The sequence below is a fragment of the Neophocaena asiaeorientalis genome, unplaced genomic scaffold (assembly GCF_003031525.2).
Source record: "Neophocaena asiaeorientalis asiaeorientalis breed wild unplaced genomic scaffold, Neophocaena_asiaeorientalis_V1.1 scaffold136, whole genome shotgun sequence".
Taxonomy (NCBI): Eukaryota; Metazoa; Chordata; class Mammalia; order Artiodactyla; family Phocoenidae; genus Neophocaena; species Neophocaena asiaeorientalis.
In genome coordinates, this window is record NW_020185333.1 from 5,636,577 (window position 1) to 5,654,192 (window position 17,616).

General features: G+C 37.6%; 1 protein-coding gene across 1 annotated transcript in view; it reads left to right on the top strand.

The window, feature by feature from the left end:
* Positions 1–17,616, top strand: part of MORC1 (MORC family CW-type zinc finger 1) — a 185,422-nt gene that overhangs the window by 164,032 nt on the left and 3,774 nt on the right. The window contains 3 exon segments of the mRNA XM_024735327.1: positions 7,430–7,624; positions 10,679–10,762; positions 10,764–10,782. Coding sequence (XP_024591095.1) covers positions 7,430–7,624; positions 10,679–10,762; positions 10,764–10,782 — 298 coding nt within the window.

Sequence of the window (17,616 nt, forward strand, 5' to 3'; positions counted from 1 at the left end):
AGATGCAAATGTTTCCAAACCATAAAGGTTATGAAACACTTGGAGTAGGACTATATTTTGAACAGGAAACATGACATTCTGAGTCTTTAAGTAATAGGTTCACTGGATCCTCGAGACACTGTGCTAAATCAGAAATCTTTTGTACAAAAGTCTTTAATTATTTTGGACAATTTGATATCTCTCTGGGATTTTTAAATTCTATCAACAGTTTTTTTAAGTTTATGATTTTTCTATTTTAAAAGCAGCTATAAAATAATGCTAATAAAAGAAAGTAAAAGGAATTTTAAGAAATTCATCCATAGTCCCAAACCATTCCAAGATCACTGGTATTTTTTGGTGTGTTTCATTACAACCTTTCTCTCTCTCTGGGTAGATGGTTTTTTGTTTTTTGTTGTTGTTTTTTTTTTTTTACAGTTTTCTTATAATACTGTGTATCTAGTTCTTAAAGATTGCCTTGGTGGTGGCAGGGAAGAGTCCATAGTCTTTCAGTTCTACTAGAGAAATATCTCAAAAAATCATATGCCCTCAACTTCCTTAAATCACAGTCAAGGGAACTGAGACTCCAAGATGTGAACCTGGCCCAACTAACACAGGGCATTAGCATTGGAGCCAGTACAGCCACTGAGGTTCCCAGATACTTCATGGAGGCCACAACAGTCTAGAACTTTTCATGCCACCAGGATCAATAGTGAGATGCTTAGGTCTCTGCTGACACTTCACCTGTGTTTGCTCAAACAGGCGCACCAGCTCTATCACTAGCACATATACTAGCATCTTCTTCCAAGTGCTTATGCTTACAGCCATCTTCTGGAAAACTCTCATAATAATATGCAAGACTGGGAGATGAATGATGCTCCCTGGAATTGTGCAGAGCACAGCTGTAAGCACAGGCGCCGCCTCATCTCTTTTGTGGGGAATGGAATATATTTGAATACTCATGTTTCATAAATGAAATAGAATTGGGACGTAAGTTCCCCAAAGTATATAACTAGGCAAACTTGAAATGAAAATTAGAACCTAAACTAGATTTCTTCTTAGAAAGGCTGTGTCACCAAGTGTTTGGATTTTAGGGTGTGTCTAAATGTCATACCCCTGTTGATATGTTTTCCTCTGATATTTCTGCCTGAGTGCCTACTGGCCTGTGATAAGCAACTGGAAATGAAGGAATATTGTGGTTCTTAATTTCTCATCATTGTTCAACTGAAAAGTGAATTTATTTTCTGAGCAGCATTTTGTTGAAAAAGCAGTAGTTGAACATTTTCGGTGTGGAGACTTAGTTGTCATTTCCTAATTAGAGTAAAAGACAGCTTTTATCCAACATATTTTTGACCCTATTCTAGCACTATTATTATTATTATTTTACTAGTATTATTTTCATCAGCAAATCTAACACTGTGATTGATTAAGAGCCACTAGCTCCAGGCACTAAACTAGGCCTTTTATATATGTTACCTCATTTAATTCTCACAACTTTGGGATGTATAGGTGCCACTCTCTCCATGTTAGTAATGAGGAAATGGAGAACCAGAAAGATAACCTTCCAATGTCATGATGCAAGTAAGTAGTAGATTCAGGATTGGAACCCAGATTTGTGCCACTCCAAAGCTCTTTTCACTACCTCACTTTATACCATCTCATTCTTATCCAGACTGTAATACTTCATCCTTATGATAAAGTTTGCAAGTATTACTTGCAGTAGGTATACTACAGCTTCTCAGCCTATTGGCATAAAAGAATGATTGTTTACTTACTAGAGACCTTGATATTACATGGTGAGATGTATATGGGGAGATGCTGACAGTAAAATACGGTGTGGGAAGGGCATGTGGTAGGCAGGTTGTTTACTGTCCCACCAGGAATTGTCCCAACTCTGTCTGTGGCAGCCAGCTTGACAAATCACCAGCCGGGTTCCTGGACCTCTTGACACATCCTTACCTTCTGGTTAGGGAACTCTGATTTAACTATTTACACGAAAAAACTTAGAAACTTGCTAAGAATTAGTTTATCATACATCTTAGCGTATCCAAGCTTATACATGTCCTTCATGTCTGTTTCTAAATGATATTTTTTCAGTGTCTACACTCAGTAATGGAGCCAAGTTGTTGGGTCTTGGAGGCCAGACTGAATAAGTGTTTATTCAAGGTGTTAGCATAGATGATGAGTAGAATCCTCGTAATGTTCAGGGCAAGTGGGGTTCAAAGAATCAAAGCAAGATAAACAGTCAAGAGACCATGAGTTCCTGTTGAAATGGAGATGTTGCAAGCAAAATACAGAACAGTTGGAATCACGATTTTCTTCACATGAAACTGGCCTTAAGGACTTTATTAATGATTTTAGTGGCTTTAAGTGGATGGTTATAAAAACTATTGAAATCATTTATTGAAATCCATGTAGGGTTAACTCTATGCACCTTGCTTTAAGGTGTGTACCTTTAATAAAGGGAGGACCCTTTGTAAAGCACAAACTTTTTTGGTCACCTCGCCCTGACCACATCAGCAGTGTCCATAACTATTAGAGTAGCAGATGATTCATGACAGCATTGGTAGTCCTTTGCAACCCAACCTGAACCACCATCTTTTATTCTTTCCTCTTGCAAGCCATCTGCTCCATCCAAAATGGAGTTGCTCCAACCTACTAGACTGGCCTGCCTCTGAGCGTTTCCCTGTGCTGTCCCCCCGAATACTCTTCTCCACTCTCCCAGTCCATGGTTGGCCTCTGGAAATCCTGCCCACCCTTTGTACAGCCTGATCAATGCTACCTTCTACATCAAGCCTACCTCAGTCTCTCCGTGTGAAATTAATCTTGACTTCTGTGTTCTGAGAGGACCTTAAAACTCTACTTTAGCATTAATTAAATTTTCTGCCTTGCATTACAGTAGTTTCCTGTATTTTATTTTCTCCCCAACTAGATTATCGAATCCTTGGAATTAGCAATCCTCTCATATCCTAGCAACATCAGTAAGTAGCTTTGAATGCATCTGGACTTTACTATTGTGCATTGACTCAAAGTTGATTGTCTCTGCTGTAGTGTCTGCCCACACAAACACATGCATCTTCTTGTAAATAGGGTGCAAAATCTATAGATTTTGTAGTCCTGCCTTACTTTGTGCAAACTTATTAGGATTCTGGAGCTCCAGAGCTGCCAGAACTCTGACTTTTTAAATTCAAGGCAGAAAATTAAAATCTCAGTTGAATATCCTTTCTTCCAAATCCTAATTCCATTCTGAATTAATGGGGTTTGGAAGAATTCCATTTTTGATTTGCCGCAAATACCTCTACAAGAGTGAGTTTAACCAGCAGAACTAAGCCTCTCATCCTGTTACAGTTCTATACTCACCTTAATTAAAATGTTAAAACAACCAGAAGTCCTTTTATATTGAGCTTTAAAAGTTGTCAAAAGTGTTACCTTTTATAGAAACCTCATTGAGATGTTAGCCTGAGAAAGGAAGAAGCATAAGTCAGGAAACTGGCTAAACTGGCTGCTAGTGCTTGAAGGAAATACAGTTTGCTGGTTACAAAATAGTGAACGTTGAGAGACTGAACATGATTTTGAATGTAGCATGCTGTACAAACATTCTTTTTTTCATTTTTTATTTTTATTTTATTTATTTTCTTATATAGCAGGTTCTTATTAGTTATCTATTTTATACATATTAGTGTATACATGTCAATCCCAATCTCCCAGTTCATCCCACCAACACCACCAACACCCCCGCCGCTTTCCCCCCTTGGTGTCCATACGTTTGTTCTCTACATCTGCGTCTCAATTTCTGCCCTGCAAACTGGTGCATCTGTACTATTTTTCTAGGTTCCACAAATATGCATTAATATATGATAATTGTTTTTCTCTTTCTGACTTACTTCACTCTGTATGACAGTCTCTGTATCCATCCACGTCTCTACAAATGTCCCAATTTCATTCCTTTTTATGGCTGAGTAATATTCCATTGTATATATGTACCACATCTGCTTTATCCAGTCGTCTGTCGATGGGCATTTAGGTTGCTTCCATGACCTGGCTATTGAAAATAGTACTGCAGTGAACAGTGAGGTGCATGTGTCTTTTTGGATTAGGGTTTTCTCTGGGTAGACGCCCAGTAGTGGGATTGATGGGTCATATGGTAGTTCTATTTTTAGTTTTTTAAGGAACCTCCATACTGTTCTGCATAGTGGCTGTATCAATTTACATTCCCACCAACAGTGCAAGAGGGCTCCCTTTTCTCCACACCCTCTCCAGCATTTGTTGTTTGTAGATTTTCTGATGATGCCCATTCTAACTGGTGTGAGGTGATACCTCATTGTAGTTTTGATTTGCATTTCTCTAATGATTAGTGATGTTGAGCAGCTTTTCATGTGCTTCTTGGCCATCTGTATGTCTTCTTTGGAGGAATGTCTATTTAGGTCTTCTGCCCATTTTTGGATTGGGTTGTTTGTTTCTTTAATATTGAGCTGCATGAGCTGTTTATATATTTTTGAGATCAATCCTTTGTCCGTTGATTGGTTTGCAAATATTTTCTCCCATTCTAAGGGGTGTCTTTTCGTTTTGTTTATAGTTTCCTTTGCTGTGCAAAAGCTTTGAAGTTTCATTGGGTCCCATTTGTTTGTTTTTATTTCCATTACTCTAGGAGGTGGGTCAAAAAAGATCTTGCTGTGATTTATCTCAAAGAGTGTTCTTCCTATGTTTTCCTCTAAGAGTTTTATAATGTCCGGTCTTACATTGAGGTCTCTAATCCATTTGGAGTTTCTTTTTGTGTATGGTGTTAGGGAGTGTTCTAATTTCATTCCTTTACATGTAGCTGTCCGTTTTTCCCAGCACCACTTATTGAGGGATGTTATCAAAATGGTATCATACAGTAGGTGTCACTTTATCATTGGCTTTATTCACTCAGCATAATGTCCTTCAGATCCATTAAGTATATCAATCGTGTGTTTCTTTTTATTGCTGATGAGCAATACTGTTCTTTTTCTAGGTAATATTGTTTTTCATATTTTTAATTTTATTTGTTTTGGTTTGTTTTATTATTGTTGTTGCTTTTTACAAGAAAGTGTTTCCTGGCTATTGTTTAGGATGGCAAAAGCTATAAGATTCTAAATTTCTGAAAACTAAGAACTATTATTGGCTGCTGACATCTGAACTGTCCATGACTCTGTCCTCATTATTCCAGCTGTGTTGAATTATTTACCCTACCCTACCTTCAGGCCGTGGGAGAACTCACTTCCTGGGTTTGACAGAAGCCTCCACGGGAAGCACCTATGAAGCTTCTTGGAGGAGGTGGTTATTGCCTTAGTTTTAAGCCATCAACTTCTTGTAGGTTGAATTGAGCATGTTCAAAAAAGGATGCCCCTCCAAGATCTCAGAATGTAGCCTGCATTTCAAGGCAGGTTTGGCCCTCGTATTTGAAGTCCCTTTGCTGTGAATTCTGAACATCTGCTGTCCTAACTCTTCACTATTTAGTGCCATGTGGCAGGTGTTAGAAATAGAGAGGTGTACAAAACCGAAATTTTTTTTTACATTGAGGTTACATTCCCAAGGGAAAGATAGATAACAAACACTTAAATAAAACATAAATAAACATACAATGTGACGTGCCATAAAACAATTGTGCAAGGCCAGGGGATAGACAGTGATGGTGTGTTGGGGAAGGGGAGGCTATTTCAGATACAGAGAGCAAGGAATATCTGAGCCATGTTTTCATATTGGTTGAGACCAACAGTGAGCCTTGTGTATATCTGGAGCTGAATCTGCTGAACAAAGAGAGCAGCAAGGGCAAAGGGCCTGTGGCAGGAGGGAGCTTGATGTATACCTGGAAGGGCGAGGCCTAGAACTCAGGAAATGAGGTAAGAATAGGCAGAGCCAGGTCAAGGATTTCAGAGTCTAATTCCTTGTGCCCTCACACAAACATCCAGGCAGTGTAAGTCTCTAAGATTTCTTTACGTGGCAATCTACAGATTTCACAATTAAGTCTCACCTTTAATACAACATATGATATATATGTGTGAATGTATGTGTGTATATATATAAATGCACACATATATGGCCATTATTTACTACTGTGGAGTGGTATTTGGGTCCCTGCTCCCAAATATTCCTCTCAGTTAATAGCACATGAATAGTATACATAATTGGAGGTAAATTAGTGATGTCAATCCAACTCAAATACCTTAAGTCAGGGCTTTAATGCTCTTCTATTTAATGGAGACTCCACACCCACCTCTCAACTCTAATAATATCTGTGCCTTACTTGGGGCACAATACATTTTCTCCCATAAAGATACAATATTTGCGTACTTGTATTATCTCATTCTGTAGACTAGAAGCTTCTTGAGGGCAAAGACTGAATCTTACATATCTCTGCATCACCTATAATAAAGTTCAGTGCCTCGAATTTAGGAAGTAGTTGGTGAACGTCTGTTAAACAGAATTCAGTATACTCAGGGGGTTTTGTTTGTTTGTTTAAAGAATTTTATAGAAAAAGGAGAAATGTGTGAGGTCAATGAGTGCTTAAAGGGGATGATGTGGCAGTGTTGGGGAAGGGCCTGCATGTATTAGTGAGTGTAGTGGAGGAGGGTGAAGGGGGACAGGGTGGACCCAGAAGACAAACGAGGCTACCTTACAGTTTTCCTGGCAACCCAGCATATTAGAATACAGAAATCTTCTTATTGCTGAAACATTCAAATGTTTATCAAAACAGGATTTGCCCTGTATCTCTTTTCTCAGAATATCCCCCGGCCCTCTCAAAATGTTGATACAGGCAATTAATGTCATCTTGAAATTGAAGCATTTGGCCACTCCATTACTTCTTTCTACTCTGTGAGTGTCTCAGGCGCAACACAAGCTCTTGGAAAATAACCAAGACTCATGAATTAGCAAAGGTCACATGCGTTAGTATATAACCGTACTCTTTACATCAGATTAGGGAACCCAAGGAGAGTGGCAGACTAGGAATTCCTCTTACTGTAGCTTCTGTGCTTTTCAGATGCTACAGACTTGAGTTATAAATCACACATTTAAAGCCCCAAGTGGCTGGACACTCTGTCGTCATCTATGAGTTACTGGTGCTGTGGCGAGTAGTCACAGGCACCTGTCCCCTTTGTGCCTTGAAGACTACGTAGCCCTGGTAGGAGAACAAATTCAAGCATTACTAGGTTTCTTCTTTATTCCAAAGCAAGGGTTTCTGAGCTGACCTTGGCGTGCCTCTTTATACTATAGTTACTGGACTATTGTGCATTTTTCCTTCTTTCTCTTCCTCTTCCATCAGATTGTTAGTTCCTTAAGGGATCAACATATCTTAAATGTAGACCACCCATAGTACATATGTACAGAGTTGACACGTGGTATATATGTGTAGGATTGGAATCTGATATTCTGCTATTAGGGAGGAAAGTAATATTTTAAGAATATACTAAAACTGTTTTTAAAACATTCCCAGATCCATAATGTTTACATGGTCCAATATGAAAAAAAACTAAAGGAAACCATGCAATCCATTATCTATGATGCAAACAGAAGAGGAGTGGTTAATGAAGTATCCCTGGGACAATGTGAAAAAAAAAGAAAAATCACTGAAGACAAACTGAATAATCTTCGTGTGAAACTGACAGTATTATTGCAGAAACTTCAGCTGGTAAGAAATGAAATTTTACTTGAGTAATAGGAACACACATTGTGTAGAGAGCGCTGGGCTAGCTTCCTCTCCTAATGTCGTCATCCACTTATGACTTTGGACGAGTCACTTAACCGAGCCCCAACTCTCTCTTAATGGATATTGAAATCACAAATAAATGAACTTTGAAAGTATAAATTAGAACACTGTTTTAAAGGCCTATTATATTTTCCCTTTGAAAAATCAGAAGCTTTGCTTGTGCTGTTGGTATAGTTCGATCATGCTGTCTCCTCAGTAGCATATTTCCAGTAGGAAATTTTTTCCTAATTTTTTCAGACAACAAAATATTTTAATTGTTATCCTAATACAGAGGTTAAAAAAACAGACTCTTCTAATCTTAGAGGAAAATATCATGTAACAATGAATTACTGTTCTTCTTGTTTATTTATATATTTGAATGCATAAAGAATTGGGCTTCTATGATAGATTGAGCCAGTGAGGAAATACCCATCTTCTACTATAGCATATACAAATGCTGGGGAGAAAACATCAAAAATTAAAGTATATATATCCAATGTTGAAAAGTCTTTCTGTAGATGCTAGAAATAAATTGAGAAATCAACAGTGAGCCCAGGAACTATGACTGTGTTTCTCAGCTTTCCTTGGGGTATAAACGAAGGTTGTTCAGTGGGACTCCTAGGAAAGCTCCCTAAGAGGGGGTCAGAGAGCTCTCTGGGGGCCTGCAAGGGCAGGTCTGTGTCTGGAGCAACTTGGCATCATGCACTCAGCACCCAGCACTTTGTGTTGCTTCCCCAGCACTGGTGATGGACACCTGGGCACTCTCTGGGCTGCCTCAAGACTAGCCTTTGGCTCAGTTTATTGTCATGGTAAACTGGAAGCTCCTTAGATATCATCTAGCCTGCTTTAAAAAAGTATATGGAAATAGGGTCTGACGGGGAGAAAATTGTCTCAGGACCCAGACAAAACTCAGACATAGGCCCTGAGTCTGGAACAGGAGACAGGTCCTTCCTGGGCCATGCAGAGAGAGAGGGCAGGAGCTGTCTCCCAGAGAAACCTGCCTGGAGGCCTGGAGGACGGCTTTGCCCAGGAAGGGGGTCGCGGAGAGACAGACAGGAAACTTGCTGAGCATCAGTATTGAACATGATGAGCATGGACTTTGAAGCCGACTGTCTGGTTTTCAGTCAGTGTGAGAGTTCATTGCTCTTTCAAAAACTACACATCTTTGGATGTGCTGGGATTTCTCTTATATAAAATACAAAATAAAAACACAGAAAGTATTTTTGATTAAGTATATAGCCAAAAGAGACGATCCCTCTCTTCTTGGGTGGTCTAGGCAACAGTTAAAATGTTTCATTATTAAAATAAAAAGGATGATTAAAGCTAATGATTTTCACATAATGGTAATTATATTTGTCCTTCTGTCAACAGTACTACCTAAGCCAATTTGTGAGAGTGGGATTTGAGTGGAGCTCCTTTGGGTTCTTTTGGCTACAGAGGGTGGTGAATGTTTTTGCATGTGAAAGGTCTGGTGGAGCCTCACACATGGTAGGGTTTCAGTGATGACTGTTGTTTCACTAACAAGAACAACTAGAGAGACCAAAGAAGTTCTTTATCATAGTAATGGAATACCACTGTCTATCAAGAAAGTTCATAAAAATTATTTGGTTCTCACAATAGCAAATCTGTTCAGCTAGGAAAAACAGAATGAAAAAATAGTAGTTTACTCTTCCTTCTGTGTCAAACCCCTGGGTTCCCTCACAGTAGCCAGAGTAATTATACTAACTTAATTTGTTTTATTCACAAACTTTAGTAAAGAGGTGAAGGGCTTTAGCCCACAGAATGTGAAATGTTTTATCCAGTATCATTGGAGAGGTACTCAAAAGGCTCCTGCCCAGATATGTTTACTCTCATCCCCCACTTGAAATTTACATTTTCAGTGCCTTTAATTGCACGAGCAGCTACCATGGAGTAGAGCAGACACATGAGATGCGGTGGACCTGGAACAGACGGTTGGGGCAGCACGTGAAGAACCTGGGAACAGGATCAACCTGGAGTCCTAGCAGGAAGTCTAGTCTGCAGGGTAGAAAGCAGGAGCCAAAGGATTAGACCAGACCGAACAGGCTGAGAGCTGTCCGTGTCAGAAAGGATCACACAGGGCATTCCTCAGGGTCAGTGAATATTTGGAAATCCTAGTGAATATCAGTATCATGGAAACTCAAACAGCGTCCTCGTTACAAAGCTGGGACTCAGTACAATTCAGGCTTGTTAGAAGACTGAGCAAATCTAGGGCAAAGGGAGCAAAGCAAAAACACATTTAATGGAACCAGATGAGGGATGGAGAAACTGTGATAGTGCCAGACACTTACTGGAAACAATAATAACATTGGGATTATTTCTGAAAGGTCCTTCCTAAAAATTCTCCTGTCCATCAGCGCAGTTGGAGAATGAGTTGATCCCATGGTTGGGCCTGAGGGAGTGAGACTTAGGTCAGTAAAGAGGGGGAGCATTTGTCCAGCTGTTCATGGATCAAGAAGCTCAAGGAAGGAGAGCTTGAGATTACCCCAATAGAGAACTGAGGGAAAGAGAAAAGGGGACAGATCAGGGCAGCAAGCCAAAGGTTGTGGGAAAAGATGCTACAGAGGAAAAAGGAGAAACAGAGAAGTCAGAATTTGCCTACCCGTCTGTTTTGCCTCTAAGGCTAAAAATTCATGAGAGCCTATAACAGAAAAATGAGATGAGGGTGGGGGCTTTAGGAATATGACAAGTAATTATATAGAAGGGGAAAAAAAAAACCCCAAAAAGCACAGTTGAACTAATTTCCACTAAAGAAGAAGAAGAAGAAGAAAAAAAAAAAGATTCAAGTTCCTAACCACTTGTGAGCATAAAATGAGATTAAATGCAAAAACATTTCAAAAGGTTAAAAGCATTATTCGAATGCAAGCTGGGTTTTGTTGCTACATTAATCATAGGGAAGACTGGTCCAAGGCCACCCAGATTACAGGAATAAACCCTGTAGCTTCTTCCCCTCCTATGATTGTTGCTTCTCTTTTCCAGGGCGGTCCAGCAGGAGACCTGGAGCAAATTGACAGTTATTTAGAAGCTCTGCTTAAAGAAGATAATCTCCTTTTTCAGAAGACTTTTAAATAAAATGACTGCAGGTACAGGACATAGTCTCCTTTCAGAAAAAAAGGAAAGTACTTCTCAAAATTAAAAGAAAAGACATTCCATTTTTAAAAATGCTAATAAGAAAAAAAGAAGATTCTGTAAAAATATCTCCTCTGCACTTGTTATTGTAAAGTTCATCTTGTTTAACAGTAAGAAAATTTTATGTTTTAGAAATGGAGACTGGTTTACAATTTGTATGTTTCCCAGTTCTATTCCCTAACTATTCCTGTTCTTTCAGAAACCATTTCTAGAGTTCTCTAGTTCCCGTGAGCTGCTAAGAAAGATGGAAATGTCATTTAGGCTTAAATTTTGTTTTCACTAAAAAGATTGTAAAAACTGGAAAACAGTGGTTTTTAAGAGCCAAAGAACTACAGAATCACCTCCTTTTGAAACTTGAGTTGAAAAAGAAAGACATTATACCCCTTCTCCACTACAGCCAGTACTCAGTAAAGCAGATAATATACATCCCAAAAGAACTTTGAGATATATTTTATATGTTAATTTTATTATTGAGTTATAGTAAAAGAACCAATCTTCTAAGCATAATATGAATACATATTACATATATGTAAGAATTGTGTTTTACATTTTCCTTGACAACTGTTTGTTTTATTTGTTTAGAAATGTCTGCAACTTTGGACAAAAGCAATAAAACATTTAATAAATGTTTGTGTAATTGTATAATTTTTATGTACATGCACATAGTACAAAATTCAGAACATGTGAAATGGAATACAGTACAGTGAAAAGTCTTCATCCCGTTCTTGTCTTTAGTTACTTAATTACTCTTCTCAAGAGGCATGGTTTTACTAGTTACTTATGAATTCATCCAAAAGCAGTCAATGTATATAAAACCATATAAATCATTATGTGGATATAAATATGGGTGTAATAGCATCCAGAATATGCTTTTGTTTTTTTCCATTTAATATATCTTCAAGATCATTCCATATCAGGATCAGTATATGTAGCGCTGTCTCATTGTCTTTAAACTGCTCTTTATTGTTCGATTCTGTAGGTATACCAAAATTTATTTTAGGTAAATATCCATCTTATGATGGACATTTACATTTTTCTTTTTTTTTTCTCTTTTATAAGGCTTTTGCTTTTCTTTCTTTTTTAAAAATTTTATTTTATTAAGGTATAGTTGATTTACAGTGTTTTGTTAGTTTCTGGTGTACAGCAAAGTAATTCAGCTATACATATATATAATAGTTTGCATTTGCTAATCCCAAACTCCCGATTCATCCCTCCCTCTCCCCCCCCACCTTGGCAACCATAAGTCTGTTGTCTATGTCTGTGAGTCTGTTTCTGTTTCATAGGTAAGTTCATTTGTGTCATATTTTAGATTCTACGTATAAGTGATATTATATGGTACTTCTCTTTCTCTTTCTCACTTACTTTGCTTAGTATGATAATCTCTGAGTCCATCCATGTTGCTGCAAATGGCATTATTTCACTCCTTTTTATGGCTGAATAATAGTCCCTTGTGTATATATGTACCACATCTTCTTTATCCATTCATCTGTTGATGGACACTTAGGTTGTTTCCACGTCTTGGCTATTGTAAATAATGCTGCTATGAACATTGGGGTGCATATATCTTTTTGAATTATAGTTTTGTCTGGGTATATGTCCAGGAGTGGGATTGTTGGATCATATGGCAATTCAATTTTTAGTTTTTTGAGGAATCTCCATTCTGTTTTCCATAGTGGCTGCACCAATTTACATTCCCACCAACAACAGGAGGGTTCCCTTTTCTCCACACCCTCTCTAGCATTTGTTATTTGTAGACTTTTTAATGACGGCTGTTGCTGACTGGTGTGAGGTGGTACCTCAGTGTAATTTTGATTTGCATTTCTCTAATGATTAGTGATGTTGAGCATCTTTTCATGTGCATATTGGCCATATGTATTTCTTCTTTGGAGAAATGTCTATTTAGGTCTTCTGCCCATTTTTTGATTGGATTGTTTGATTTTTTGTTATTGAGTTGTATGAGCTGTTTATATATTTTGGAAATTAAGCCCTCATTGGTCACATCATTTGCAAATAATTTCTCCCAGTCCATAGGTTTTCTTTTCATTTTGTTTATGGTTTCCTTTGCTGTGCAAAAGCTTTTAAGTATGATTAGGTCCCATGTGTTTATTTTTGCTTTATTTCTGTTGCCTTGGGAGACTGACCTAAGAAAACGTTGGTATGATTTATGTCAGAGAATGTTTTGCCTGTGTTCTCTTCTAGGAGTTTTGTTGTATCATGTCTTATATTTAAGTCTTTAAGCCATTTTGAATTTATTTTTCTGTATGATGTGAGGGTATGTTCTAACTGAATTGATTGACATGCAGCTGTCCAGCTTTTCCAACACCACTTGCTGAAGAGACTGTCTTTTCTCCATTGTATATTCTTGCCTCCTTTGTCAAAGATTAATTGACTGTAGGTGTTTGGGTTTATTTCTGGGCTCTCTATTCTGTTCTGTTGATCCATATGTCTGTTTTTGTGCCAATACCATGCTGTTGTGATAACTGTAGCTTTGTAGTATCGTCTGAAGTCTGGGAGGGTTATGCCTCCTGCTTTGTTCTTTTTCCTCAGGATTTCTTGGCCAATTCTGGGACTTTTATGGTTCCACATAAATTGTAGGATTATTCTAGTTCTGTGAAAAATGTGATGGGTAATTTGATAGGGATCACATTAAGTCTATAGATTGCTTTGGGTGGTGTGGCCATTTTAACAATGTTAATTCTTCCAATCCAAGTGCATGGAATATCTTTCCATTCCTTTGAATCATCTTCAGTTTCCTTTATTAATGTTTTAGACTTCTCAGCATATAAGTCTTTCACCTCCTTGGTCAGGATTATTCCTAAATAATTGTTTTTTGATGCAATTTTAAAACGGATTGTTCTTTTACATTCCCTTTCTGATATTTCATTGTTAGTGCTCATTTTTTTTTCACGTTTACATGTTCTCATCCTTTTGGATTTACATGCACACAACAGTGAACATTCTTGTAAATATGTTCATTTCACATATATGCAATTATACTTGTTAAATAAACTTCAGAAGATGCATTGCTGGGTCAAAGGGTACATACAGATATTATTAATAGATATTGCCTAATAACACTTCATAAAAATTGTATTAATAAATACCCTCCAGCAATATATTAATGTCTGTTTCTCACACCTTCACCTATCCCGTGAATTATAAGCATTCTTATGTCATTGATCAAATAGGTGAAAAGTGGTATATACTTGTAGCTTTAATGTACATTTCTTATGAGTAAGACTGAGCACCTTTTCATGTTTAAAATTCATTTGAGGGCTTCCCTGGTAGTGCAGTGGTTGAGAGTCCGCCTGCCAATGCAGGGGACACGGGTTTGTGCCCCTGTCCGGGAGGGTCCCACATGCCGCGGAGCGGCTGGGGCCATGAGCCATGGCCGCTGAGCCTGCGCGTCCGGAGCCTGTACTCCACAACAGGAGAGGCCACAACAGTAAGTGGCCTGCGTACTGCAAAAAAAAAAAAAAAAAAAAAAAAAAAAATTCATTTGAATTTTCAAATTTGGCCTTTGTTCATTTTTCAACTTGGTTATATTTTCCTACTAATTTATAGGAACTATTTTCATATTAGGGCAATTATCTTCTTTATATGATGTGTGTCACAAATGTTTTCTCATAATTTTTCATTTTTTAATGTTTTTATTATGTTTTGAGCCATGTGAGATTTTCAAAAATGTTTGCTTTAATTTCCTTTCATTTATGGCTTCTGAGACTTTTAGTCATATTTAGAGAGTACTTTCCAATGCTAAAATTGTAAAGAAATTTTACATTGTTTTCTCTAATGATTTTGATAATCATATTGCTAAATCTTTGATTCATCTAGAATTTATTTTGCTGTCAGGAGTAAGTTAGAGATCTGATGTTGTTGTGTGTGTGTGTTTCCACAATAATGTCCCAGAATTATCAGTTGAATAAACCTTTTCCCCAATGATCTGCAATACCACCTTATCGCAGGTTAAATTCCTATTTGTATTTGCACTGAGTTCTAAAACACAAAAAGATCTCTATTTTTTTCCATTGATTGTTTCATCTTTTCTCTTATTGAATCCATGTTGTTTTGGTAGGGCTAGCTAATAATTTTATTTTTCGAAAATTTCCTCTGTATCTATGCGTGTATAATTCTTTTTAATTATATATATATATAATTTTACACCTTTATTGGAGTATAATTGCTTTCAAATGGTGTGTTAATCTCTGCTTTATAACAAAGTGAATCAGTTATACATATACATATGTTCCCATATCTCTTCCCTCTTAGAAGTGCTTTTGATGCATCCCATAGGTTTTGGATCATCGTGTCTCCATTTTCATTTGTGTCTAGGGATTTTTTGATTTCCTCTTTGATTTCTTCAGTGATCACTTCGTTATTAAGTAGTGTATTGTTTAGCCTCCATGTGTTTGTATATTTTACAGATCTTTTCCTGTAATTGATATCTAGTCTCATGGCGTTGTGGTCAGAAAAGATACTTGATACAATTTCAATTTTCTTAAATTTACCAAGGCTTGATTTGTGACCCAAGATATGATCTATCCTGGAGAATGTTCCATGAGCACTTGAGAAAAATGTGTATTCTGTTGTTTTTGGATGGAGTGTCCTATAAATATCAATTAAGTCCATCTTGTTTAATGTATCATTTAAAGCTTGTGTTTCCTTATTTATTTTCATTTTGGATGATCTGTCCATTGGTGAAAGTGGGGTGTTAAAGTCCCCTACTATGAATGTGTTACTGTCGATTTCCCCTTTTATGGCTGTTAGTATTTGCCTTATGTATTGAGGTGCTCCTATGTTGGGTGCATAAATATTTACAATTGTTATATCTTCTTCTTGGATCGATCCCTTGATCATTATGTAGTGTCCTTCTTTGTCTCTTTTAATAGTCTTCATTTTAAAGTCTATTTTGTCTGATACAAGAATTGCTACACCAGCTTTCTTTTGGTTTCCATTTGCATGAAATACCTTTTTCCATCCCCTTACTTTCAGTCTGTATGTGTCTCTAGGTCTGAAGTGGGTCTCTTGTAGACAGCATATATAAGGGTCTTGTTTTTGTATCCATTCAGCCAATCTGTGTCTTTTGGTGGGAGCATTTAGTCCATTTACATTTAAGGTAATTATCGATATGTATGTTCCTATTCCCATTTTCTTAATTGTTTTGGGTTCGTTATTGTAGGTCTTTTCCTTCTCTTGTGTTTCTTGCCTAGAGAAGTTCCTTTAGCATTTGTTGTAAAGCTGGTTTGGTGGTGCTGAACTCTCTCAGCTTTTGCTTGTCTGTAAAGGTTTTAATTTCTCCATCAAATCTGAATGAGATCCTTGCTGGGTAGAGTAATCTTGGTTGTAGGTTTTTCTCCTTCATCACTTTAAATATGTCCTGCCACTCCCTTCTGGCTTGCAGAGTTTCTGCTGAAAGATCAGCTGTTAACCTTATGGGGATTCCCTTGTGTGTTATTTGTTGTTTTTCCCTTGCTGCTTTTAATATGCTTTCTTTGTATTTAATTTTTGACAGTTTGATTAATATGTGTCTTGGCGTATTTCTCCTTGGATTTATCCTGTATGGGACTCTCTGTGCTTCCTGGACTTGATTAACTATTTCCTTTCCCATATTAGGGAAGTTTTCAACTATAATCTCTTCAAATATTTTCTCAGTCCCTTTCTTTTTCTCTTCTTCTTCTGGAACCCCTATAATTCGAATGTTGGTGCGTTTAATGTTGTCCCAGAGGTCTCTGAGACTGTCCTCAGTTCTTTTCATTCTTTTCTGTTTATTCTGCTCTGCAGTAGTTATTTCCACTATATTATCTTCCTCGTCACTTATCCGTTCTTCTGTCTCAGTTATTCTGCTATTGATCCCATCTAGAGTATTTTTAATTTCATTTATTGTGTTGTTCATCATTGTTTGTTTCATCTTTAGTTCTTCTAGGTCCTTGTTAAATGTTTCTTGCATTTTGTCTATTCTATTTCCAAGATTTTGGATCATCTTTACTATCATTATTCTGAATTCTTTTTCAGGTAGACTGCCTATTTCCTATTCATTTGTTATGTCTGGTGGGTTTTTTATCTTGCTCCTTCATCTGCTGTGTATTTTTCTGTCTTCTCATTTTGCTTATCTTACTGTGTTTGGGGTCTCCTTTTAGCAGGCTGCAGGTTCGTAGTTCCCGTTGTTTTTGGTGTCTGTCCCCAGTGGCTAAGGTTGGTTCAGTGGGTTGTGTAGGCTTCCTGGTGGAGGGGAGTATTGCCTGTGTTCTGGTGGATAAGGCTGGATCTTGTCGTTCTGGTGGGCAGGTCCACGTCTGGTGGTGTGTTTTCGGATGTCTGTGGACTTATGATTTTAGGAAGCCTCTCTGCTAATGGGTGGGTTTGTGTTCCTGTCTTGCTAGTTGTTTGGCATAGGATGTCCAGCACTGTAGCTTGCTGGTTGTTGAGTGAAGCTGGGTGCTGGTGTTGAGATGGAGATCTCTGGGAGATATTTGCCATTTGATATTATGTGAATCTGGGGGGTCTCTTGTGGACCAGTGTCCTGAAGTTGGCTCTCCCACCTCAGAGGCACAGCACTGACTCCTGGCTGAAGCACCAAGATCCTTTCATCCACACGGCTCAGAATAAAAGGGAGAAAAAGTAGAAAGAAAGAGTTAGTAGAAGTAGAAAGAAAGAAAGAAAAAGAAAGGAGGGAGGAAAGAAGGAAGGAGGGAAGGAAGGAGAAGAAGAAAGAAAGAAGATAAAGTAAAATAAAATAAAGTAAGATAAAATATAATAAAGTTATTAAAATAAAAAAATAATTATTAAGA